This window comes from Myripristis murdjan, chromosome 15 (assembly GCF_902150065.1).
Source record: "Myripristis murdjan chromosome 15, fMyrMur1.1, whole genome shotgun sequence".
In the NCBI taxonomy this organism is placed as follows: domain Eukaryota; kingdom Metazoa; phylum Chordata; class Actinopteri; order Holocentriformes; family Holocentridae; genus Myripristis; species Myripristis murdjan.
The window spans coordinates 24444281-24455623 of NC_043994.1; the positions used below are offsets into that span (position 1 = coordinate 24444281).

General features: G+C 44.1%; 1 protein-coding gene across 6 annotated transcripts in view; it reads right to left on the reverse strand.

Moving 5' to 3' along the window:
- LOC115372823 (signal-induced proliferation-associated 1-like protein 2) overlaps positions 1–11343 on the reverse strand; it is an 84494-nt gene that overhangs the window by 18566 nt on the left and 54585 nt on the right. For all 6 annotated transcript variants that reach the window (XM_030070970.1, XM_030070966.1, XM_030070968.1 and 3 more), the window contains exons 10-13: positions 5441–5695; positions 2691–2837; positions 945–1048; positions 659–747 (exon numbers count right to left, since the gene is read on the reverse strand). In XM_030070970.1, coding sequence (XP_029926830.1) covers positions 659–747; positions 945–1048; positions 2691–2837; positions 5441–5695 — 595 coding nt within the window. The remainder of the gene's footprint in view (positions 1–658; positions 748–944; positions 1049–2690; positions 2838–5440; positions 5696–11343) is intronic.

The following is an 11343-nucleotide window of genomic DNA, read 5'->3' on the forward strand; positions in this document are numbered from 1 at the left end:
GCCAGTGAGGCCAATGTGACCCTCCCCTGTCTAAACATCATCATGGGGTTAACCGGGTGCAGAGAGGGGCAGTGTGGGAGCTCGGTGAACAACTGTAATACATTTAACCATGTAACCTCTTCTTTTAAGAGGAATTCACCTGTAATATAACATGCTTGTCCTCTGTTGTAACTCACCTGAATTACTTTTTACGCTTAATCCTGCTATTATCTTCTGTATTTTATTTTAATTTGTGGCATCTGGATGTATCATGAAATTATCCAGTGAGTCAATATTTAAGTAAAATAGATCGATAGTATAGCTTAATGCCACTTGTTGTAATTTAGCTGTTCAGTGTTGAGAACGGCATGGGATGAAATATGTTTGCCAATGAAGATAAGATGCATATCACTTGACCGTCTCCGATTCAGTCTTCTTTTTCATCTCTATATATGCTGTATGCTATGATATGACCGAGTCATTTTTGCGGTGCGCCTTTTTTCCATGAGTAAAAGGAGTAGACAACTGTAGTGCAAAATGTCGGCTTTATCCTCAGTCAAACTCACTCCCAGCTTTCTCGTTCCACCACATCTTTCAAAGCAACTTGCCGGTGGACTCTACAAGACATCCCGTTTTACACGACAAGCTCGTGACAGGTAATCAGCAGGCAGACACTCACCCTGGACAGCTTGTTGGGCGATTCTTTGCCTCCCTCCCTCTGCTTGAGGGAGTTCAAGATCTTAGTGGAGGGGATGTGCCATTTGGCCTCTGTGGACAGGGAATATAAAAGTGAGGGGGGAGAAAAAAAAACACATGTACCAAATGGTGACCGAACACACACTGAGAGAAACACGTAGAAACACTCACACGCTTTACATGAAATTTTATACGCAGCTGAATTATGGCTTCGTAAAGGAAAAAAACAACAACAAAAAACATGGCGAATAACAGATCAGCAGACTCACCTGCAGATCTTGTCCTCTCCAGGGTGGGCTCTCTCTCCCTGTGGCTCTCCCCCTCACCTCCCTGGATGTCCCCTGAACGCTCGTGGAGGACAGGGGAGGGGCATCTGCAGAGGAGAAGAGGAGGTGAGGGTTATGGGCTATAAATTTCCCCCCATCCATTGAGTGAGCTGTGTGCTCTAGCAGGAGTAATGCTTCATTAGATTCACCACGAATGTACAGCAATTAGCTCAAGATCATTTAAGGTCAAATCACTTGAGCCTATAATAGAATAAAGACTCTTTCGGCCAATGCTGACAAGAGGCCTCTTTTTCATACAAGTAGGCATGCCAGGCGCTCTTTTGCTCTTGACACGGGCGGGAAGGAGCTGGACATTTTTCAATATGGATCTTAATTAAACCTTAAGAGCGAGGAGGGGTTATGACAGATGAACTTGAGACACGGCGCCTCATCTGATCCTGAACACAGACTCGACTGAGGCTCTAACCAGGGATCAATCGGGGCTAATCAACATGTCTGCCGCTCTGTATCATGGCAGCTCTGACAGGGCACTGTGATCCTTAAGAGTTCACTGCTCTTTTGACGTCTCTGACAGGAAGTCTTGGCAGTAGAGTGGAGCTAAGCCTCTTGTCATGGTCTGTAAGCACTTACAGACACACACCAGCCTCTGATGATGGATTCTGCTCAAATACAAGACTCAGCCTGTCAGATTTTAAGCCTGTCCAGTCAGCGTGCCCTGTGCCCTGTGAACCAAGGTCACTGTTACAATTGAAAATGGTCAAAGAGCTGCATAGTTAGGGCAGATCTACACTGCAATGGTCTGCATTGATATTCTTGACAGCCTACATATGGGGAAAAAAACTCAAATGATTTGTTGACTAAACGAATAGCCACACTTCAAACTGTGGCGGTTACTATAGTCAATGTTGATAGAAATCACTCCATCCGCTCCAGCCTCTCTCTCCTAGTCCCTTACATAATCCCTCCAGGGTTTCAGGTTTTTTTTTTTTTTTTTTTTTTTTTTTGATTATCATGAACAAAAATGCTTGGTTTTGCACGGGGTTTTCTCAAAAACTGCGATGCAATTTGCTAAAGTGGATCTTAAGTAGCACTTAAGAGATACCAAAAAAAGTGATTTTTATGACTACCTTGCACTGAGAAAAGATGTTATATAATTACTTCCTAGTATACGAAAGTGCTCAAATTTTCTGAGCTGAAAGAAAAAAATTCATGTGCTCAAAATTGCAACAAAGGAAAATACTGTGCTTTCCTTGGATGGTTCATGGTTATAAAACATTTGTTGACTGACAGTACACAGACCAAAGGTTCAGGATGAGTAAGCAAAAACTATAAATATGCAGTTTAAATGAAAAAAACGGGTGCTTTCACAAACAAGTTTTATTAACCCCTACAAGTGAATGCAATTTCGTTTTTACTTCTCCTACCTCTGAGTCATCCTCCATCTCCACCCTCTCTAAAGCCTCACTGAACTGTCATTAGTTAGGACCAAGGTAGGAGTGTGGTGATGCCTGATTTGATTGCACCACTTTATGCAAAAAAAACAAAAAAAAAAAAACAGTGTGATGACTACACAAAATTATAAACAAAAATTGCAATACTTTTGCAAAATTATATGTTCTCAGATATTTTGCCAGGACTGACAGAAGCTGTATCCATTATTGCAAAATAAATTCCCACAGGGACTGACTATAGACTTTCAAAGATAATAACAATAACGTGGTTTCATACCCATCATATCCAGGCTGCTGGGACCAGGTGCTGCTGCCACACGGTCCCGGATCACTGGAGGAGGACTGGTTACTCGGGGAGCTGCGGTAGTGCTGGTCTCCCTTGTTACATGAAATGACCTGGGGGTTCTCCATGTCCTGCATCGTCCTGCGGAGACAGCGAGGCATGATGGATGTAGTTGTGTAACAAACGACACATGTCAAATATTAAAGGTCAAAATGACTGAACCTGAGATGGCCACGATATGCTCCGTGTTACGTAAAGAAAGTTTACGCACAGTGGTAAAATGACATTTTTCGCTCTTTCCAGAGGCATTAATTACACAACAAACAGGCAAAAAGGGTTCTCTCCCGTAATTATTTATCTTTAATGACATTTTCATACTGGTACTTTATCCGGAGGACAGTCCTTTATTGGTGAGCACCACAGGCAATCTCTGGGAAAATGTGAGAACTGTGAGTGAGCGAGAAGGTGTTATCCTCTGCAAATGACACACAGCACAGTTCAAACTGAAAAAAAAAAAAAAGATTAGCTATGGGTAATAAAAAGCCTGAGTGAGTAAACCAGATGGTGAGCCACTGTGTTTACATAGAGTGAAGACAGAAGTAGTTTTTGAATGTAAAGTAATGCTTAAGACTGCTGCCTTGAAATCCACCCCTGTCTCTGCTCTCTTGTTTTTTTTCTTTGAGAATCATTGGACTGAGCCTGCGATCTGGGCTCGCCGTATCTGCAGCGTGCCGAGGTGTCTTGCAACCTTGACAATAAACTCTGACCTGGCTTGAATTCTGAAGGTTTTTCTCCGCCTGTTTTTTGCCTGGCCAGGAAAACCTTAGGGGCTGCGGTCTAGATTGCAAAACAAGCATTGGACTCAAGTTATGTCTGCTGCCCAGAGGCCTTCCTTTTAACTAATACACCAAAGCAGGATTGTATGACTGGGAGGAAATCAGACGGCAATCACATAGGCAAGATGGCTTTCACATTAACTCTCCATTGAAGTCGACTCCCCTATGCCATACTGTTTATCTCCGCTCCTCTTTGTGGTTGTACTGTCAGCTTGGGACTCGGCTATAAGATTTGATCTGGGTGGACTGCCAAACTGTTGAGAAATCTGCACCATTTTTATGATTTAACCCTGAACTATAAGTAAAAATGTCCCAGAAACACAGATATGCTCAAAGATCATGATTAAGTGGATTTCATAATTTCGCAAAAAAAAAAAAAAAGTCAGATATTTATGATTAGAAGGGCAAGCTCAAGCGCAGAGCAAAATTCTCAGAATCACCATTTCCCTGATCCGTCATCAAATTTCAATTGCCCAGACCACCATGAGAAACCCACCAAACTGTCAGTAACTCAATCAGAGCACACATCATCGAACACTTGGGCCAGATCACTACATTTCCTCCCAGTTGAGGTGTTAGTCTTCTGAGCCGGGTCCAGGCACTTAATGTGAAACAGCAGCAGCTGCTTTTTGTTCTCCCTCTCTTCCTCCCTCAGCACAATGTAAAGGTCTGGGGGATACTGAACGTCATTTTTCTCTCCGCGCTGCAATAACATTGGCCGCTGGAGAGAATAGCTGTCGGTCTCTGCTGGCCGCATATTAGGTGTCATATTTTACGGTGCCAAGTCTGGAGTCTGCTATATGGGGATGGGACACTGCTTTATCTAAGCTATCGGATTCATATGTTTCCTATATAGCCCACAGATGTTCAGTTTCCCTTCTGCATGTCCACATAAGATTAAAACAAAATAGGCAAGCGCCGCATAGCTAAAACAATGACAGCTAATCATTCACAGAGATGAAAGACGTAACATCACATAATATATTCTACATTAATCATCGAGGAATCTATATGTAAATTTATTTTCTGGAACATATGAACGCATATTTTCCCCCTTCGTCTCTTTTTCTGCCTTCCGCTTCACTCTATAGCTCCTTCATTCCTCACTCAGCCCAGCCCCTCCTCTATTCCCACTTCCTCTGGGAGGCCACATATCGTGGTACAGGGAAGAGCTCTCTCTTTGTTTCTGCGGTAATTGGATGAGATGAGCCGAGCGGTGTGAGTGTCCCTGTCACCTCCTACTCAGTGGGGTGCAGGAAAAGGGGGGGAGTGGTGAGTTCGAGGGATATGGAGAAAAAAGGAAGGCGAGAAACAGAGAGAGAGAATGGACTGCCACCACTGCCAGCCGCTCTGATTAGGGAGAAGGCAGCCATTATCCAGTATAGTCAGAGCAGGAAACACCAGGGGGGGTCGGCGTGACACACAGGAAAGGTTATCATGACTGCAGGGGTTTCATTAGAATGAACAAATCACTGCTTTACATGGCTCAATGGAGATGTCTGAGAGAGACACTGTCTAGGAGAGGAACAAAGTCTGGGCCTGGCCTTATCATCTACAGGGAGATGAAAGGGATGCGGTGCATCCAATGGTCTCAAATGTCCCATTTATATACATGCAAATAATCAAACACAGAAATAACCCCTCAAAGAGTTGCTGTGCCTTTTTTTTCTAAACGAGAAAGGGTTAGAGTTCAAAAGATTTTCAGCATCTTTTGAGAATCATGATGTTTGATCACAGGCTTCGCTCTAGTTTACTAAAAACCCCTGAAAGGAAAGCTTGTGCAGCATGGTATCTGAACGAGTGAAATTCATGTTACATCATGTTATAAGTTATATCTGACCATGGCAGACAGACAAGGGCAAGAGAGAGAGAGAGAGGAAGGAGCGAGTGAGTGGGCCGCTGTGGTACCTGGGCCCATCTGGCAGCTTCCTATCAAAGGAAGTGCTTCGCGGGATGGCTGCCTGGTGCTGCTGCAGGATCTGCTGGCACTGCAAGCGGTCAGGGCCCTGTGTGGGCGAGCCTCGAGGTAAAGGTTGACCAGCAGGCGTGGGCACCCGATGCCAGGTGGTGTTTCTCCTGAAGGGTGTCTTGTACTCGCAGGGCGTACCCTCGCTGTCAACCTTATACTCCACCATGGGTATGCGGTAGAGCTCGGAGCAGCCCCTAGGAGGGAGAAGGGACGGGGAAAGGGCAAAAAACAGGAAGGTAAAACATCAGCAGTGTGCCTGAGGGGGAAAAAGCATACTGTACATCTCAATGTCAGTGCAGATATTGTATGTGGGGAACAGAACAAGGATCTTAAAAACGGTTAACTACTGTAAAACAAAACAAAACACAATCAGTTAAAACAGCAAAAATGAAAAATGGAACCTTGAAATATCTAATTTGTCAAAATATAAATAAACCAACCTCCTACATGGTTTGAAAATACAATAAAAGTAAATCATCCTAAATTGCTAGATGATGTTGTTACACCATTAAATCACCTTGCAATTAGTCTTTTATGAATGTACAACATTTTTATTTATTGATATAGTGATGACAATGACTACAACAATGAGAGTAGCTCCATTTATTGCATTCTTCTATTGAGCCATTGCATCATCGTGTTTTATTACATTTTTAGCTCGTGTAAATGGATATTGTATTACATTTCGACAAACTAATAGATTATACAACAGGTATTGCATTATTATTTACTATACCCCCCTCCTATATCACAGTGCCAACCCTGAAATTCTGGAGAGGAGGAGGGAGGGGGGTTGAGGGGCGGCGGGGGCAAGAGTTCATTCTGTTACCATGACAACATCAGAGAACATAAAGGCTGCCAAAAATATTACGCTAAATGCAGACATCTCGGTACACTGCAACTTGCAAGAACACACACACACATGTACATGCACACACACACATATGCACGGAAATCAGAGACACTTCAGCAGTTGAAAACACTTTCCCTATGCTAATAGAGCCTAAAATCTCAGCCTGCCACTTAAATCTGATATGAGCCTCCTCTAAATAGCGGCGTACAGGAGGCATTCCCTCTCTCAATCTCCATCCCATTACCGTTAACAACACTGAGGATCCCTGGGACGGACAGGGCCTGCGATGCCATTTCATGCAACATTAGTCATTGGGGTTGGGGTAAGGACTGGTGTGTATGTTTGGAGGGAGGGAGTGCACGCGGTGCTGGGTCAGTGTTAAACAGCCTGGGTGTTCTGCTAGCTCTTCAAAAGCATCTCAAGCGTGACCCTAATGATTACACTGCCCACTCCTCCTCCCACACCCCCTGAGTCCATTTTCCAGAATCCACTGGGGGGTGGAAAGCTGTGTATACTTTGCTGTGGTCATACATGTACACAGTGGTGCTCGAGTGGGGTGTGCCGGCTGATTGCAAAGGCTGTGGTGGAGGGGCCGGTAATCCCTCTCAGAGAGACCCTTTCATCAAACTGGGCCACGGGTGGCTGGGCTGTTTACAGCCAGCCTCCCGTTGGAGCAGCGGTGAGTGTTATAAGATCCAACTACAAGATCAACCTCCACTTCTTCCTCCTCCTCCTGCATCTCATCCCTCTCTCACATCTGGCTGACATCTAGGCAAAGCCGGCTTGATCCGTGATGAAGGACTGTCAATGCCGTGCTCGACGTGCTCCATATCTCACTGTTTGTGTAAATATTTTATGCATGTGCATGCTTCGCTGGCTTGATGTATGGGACTATGAGAGCGATGAGTGGCATTAGGATTGGAGAAGTCGGTAAAACAGGGCTTCGTCAGACAAACTAAATGATACCATGCTAGGTGAGCAAGACAGCGGTGAAGACAAGACTGCCACGTCCTGCTCAAACAGAGGTGCTGTTACTATGCTGACGTTTTACTCAAGCAGGAGAAAAGGGACTGATGTAAAAAAAATATCCTCAAGTAGTAGAAAAAAAACACCTCAATTAAAATGTACAGTAAGTCACTCAGTCGCTTTTTAGAAATAAGAACATGGCTACTGTCGACGTGATATTTCCCGTGCAATTTTAATTTGAGGAGAGGGCAGAAACCAACCTTGATTAATTTAATTGGAAAATATGGAAATTACAAAATAAAGTGCACTAAGTCAGCCGGACTGCTTCTCTCTTCTTCGCTGACTGACGGTTCCTTGCAAATGGGTCCGTGACTTTGTCCTCTGTAATGGATGTGACTTAAAATGTAGCTAAGTACAGCATGCATTAGAATAAAAATAAATCATCGGCCACAAAAAATACTCCACAAAAAGGCTACTCAATTACAGTAACATGAGGAACAACACTCTCGGTGAGTGGCTGAGCGATGAGTGATTGAACAGGCACCGCTATTATAACTGGAAATCTTTTCATTGTTTAACCATGAGCTTGAACAATAGCTGTTTTTCTTCCTAGCCAGCACTCAATGGACTTGTCAAAAGTCAAAGGTGCTAACAAAAGTGTTAAATACTTCAGGCTGTTGGTTCATGATTTTTTTTTTTTTTTTTTTAAACATGGATGCTAACCCAGTCATTACCTTGATTAACTGTGTGTGTCCCTTAAGCCATGTTGCCACACGTCATTACTTTCTCAACAGGTTAAGCTTGGCCAACAGCTTGTCAACGGGAAAGGTCTCGGCCGTTGTCTCTCGCTGTGCTTTTTGTGCCCGGATGCCCGAGAACTGACAAAGTGAATTTCTGTCATAATCCCAATATTCCCCTACAGCACTACAAGCTTAGCGGGAAGTGGAAATACTGATCGCGCTGGCTTGTGTTATGTGGAATGTGCTTCTTGTTTGTAATGTATAGGGGGGACTCGGCCTCCGCGTGTATAAATCATGCCGTACCAGCAGGAAACGGGTGTTTGGTCAACAGTTAAACCTGATCTGGAGGCTGGTGGAGTGCAGGCAGGGATTAGCTGTCAGACCCACCCAGCCAGCCATAAGGAGAAGAGGAAGCCAGCAACAGGCCAAGATTTACGCACTGTCTGCTTCCCCGAGACACCGCCAAGAATTGCTGCTGCGCTATAGCTACACATGAGGGACCATAAACGATACCATAATAGCCTATACAGTGCATGCGGGTGGAGAAAGACAACATCGACACCATCCAAGAACCGGCACCACGCAATTCTGTCTGATTTGTTAAAGGAAGCAATTTGCCACTATTACCATTTGACATAAGATTACTAAAATAAGATTACTGCTCACTTTTTTTTTTATGATGTTTCCCCAGTTAAGTTAATGACCGGCTGAAATGGAGGTGAATAAACTGCTCTGTCGGGCGCTGCTCTCATAATGAAGCACAATAGAGCAGTGTGACAACAGGACCTTAGACCTCAGCTCGAGAGTTGTCACTCCGATGACAAGGCCGGCGCTTGAGCTACATGCTAATCCATTCCCACAGTCAGAGCCCACGTCACGGCAAAGAGACAAAGAGGCGCTGACCTCCACCAGCCCTCCAAGACCTTTGTCAAGACGTTCATTTAATGAGTCGAGCTGGGAAGAGTATAGATCTGCAATTTGGAAATCCCTCGCTTGAAAGTCTTTCTAATGGCCGCTGCTTTGCCAACTGATCTAAAGGGACGTGCGGCTCCTGTGAAGAAAGCGGGGGGGGATTAGGCGGAGCAATTTGTGATTCAGGTTCTCTGTGTTTTCATTTAGAAGTGCTCGCTTTCACAAGGTGCCGGCATGGGAAGTGAGAATCACAGCTTAGCCTCGGTCCGGATGGAAATCCATGATGACAAGTCTGATGACACTTCAAAGAAAAGGTCACAACTGGCCATCTGAATGTCACAGCCAGTTCTCATTATCAACAGGGGTTTGGTTGGTGCAGGTTAACCCACTTAAATTCACCTTTTCAAACCGAGTTTGTGATCACAACTCCTAAGTAAGACAAATAAATCCATCATACACAGTTGCTTTTTTTTTTGTTTTTGTTGGTGACCGTCTTGTGGTAAACATCTATTCGAGTTTATATTTTGCTAATCCTTTTATTTACCATTACATCCCTGATGATCTATACATAAAAACACTGCTGCCATGTTCTGTATATTCTCCTCTGATTCAAAACAGCTAATCTTTTTCTTCTTTCTTTCATTAGTTTGATCCAAGACTAACATGTTGAACTTGTTTAAAGCTTTCCAGAGACATGATGGAAAACCCTGCGGTATTGCACTGGGCTAGAACCACATCCTGCTTCCAGTGTAAATAAATACAGTGCTAGGTACAGCTAATATTAGAGCCATATCTCCTTTAGCTTTAGACAGAGAAAAGCAAAACCCTTTAAGGCATGAACAGCTTTAGGAGCTTAGATGCTAAATAAAGTGGTATGTATTCACAAAAACATTAAAAGCAAAGACAGCATTGAGATCCAAATGTTCCTTTTTCTCTGGCAGGAAACCTGTTAAAATCATTTCAGCGACCTTCTAACAATCCTCAGATCAAGAGCTTTAGGTAGGTTAAATGATATTCTAATAATTAAAAAAAGCATCAGTAAGAAAAGGTGTAGACAAAAACAATCCTCCCAGACTAGTATTTACATGTACCAGTGAAAACATTTTTTCTTGTCATGGTAGCAGCTTGGAGCCTGTCTACATTGTCTGGAGGTCATGAGACTCTTGTCCATTGTTGTTAGACTGACCGCCATCTCTGTGGCCATGGGGGACTGCCAGGGGCCTTCGGGCCCCCGCTGAATTCCTTTCCCTTGAGATAATAGTGGAGAAACTGGAGCACTTATTGTTGACTGCAACACTTTAGCAACTCAAAGAGGCAGCAACGAAAAGATTTGAAGGGCCCTCAAGATTCTTCACCTGACCTCTCACCTCTTGATTTGTTGGAGCGATGGGAGAAAATTCACAGGGCCCGAAAAGGACCCTTCTTAGTTCCCATGACACTGCTGAGCACTCGGGTTTCAGCAAGACGGGGAAATGTCCCAGTGGAGCTCAACAGCATCATATTCCCACTCAGCCACATACTGTAACGTCTGCTAATCTGCCCAACACATCTGTTAGTAAACGCCATATATGGGTCAGGCTCAGACCATTATATGCATCATGCAGACCATTACGAACACGTAAAATGACTTAATGCATACTTTTGCGCATAACGCTATGAAGCATGGCATATATTTGTAAAAGCATCTTTCATTGGCCACCATAAGTGCTTTCCCCAGCTTCAGCCGTGCCATTCAAACACGGCCAGATGCCTTACACAAGCACAGGACCCGTGCCAGAAGCTTCACTCGGTCCGCCATCCTGCAACCACAGTTCCACTGAGCTGGACACGCACTTGTCGACACAGATTGAGTTTTGGAAGATGTTTGTTTTGACTGCTTTCTGCTTCCCTGAACTCCGATTATGATTGTATCATCATGTATCATCACAGATCGCGGTAAGAGGATTAGAAGTCGGTTCTGCCAGAGAGGCTGCTGTGTTGGACTCACAGACTAGGCATGTTAGCCCACCATATGGGGGTGCAAATATGTCAGTCCTCCGCTGCCAGACACCAAAATGCAAAGTTGAAACACAGTTACAAACCACTACTTTGCAGGCTCCAGCACCGTGGCGCACACACACACACATGCACGTGCACAGATGTGTACGCTCACATCCAGCTAACACCTGTTTGAGAGCATACTCGTTCAGAATAGCTGCAGTTGTTTTTATCTTCTGAAAATACAGTTAAAGTGAGAGATAATCCAATCAGAAGACCTCAACTAAACTGTCTCGTCCAGCACCTGTCACAAAATTTCCCCAGACATCAGTGTCTTCATGGCATGGAAATGACTTTACGGGATTAATAACCATGCAGAAATGAATTTTTATAG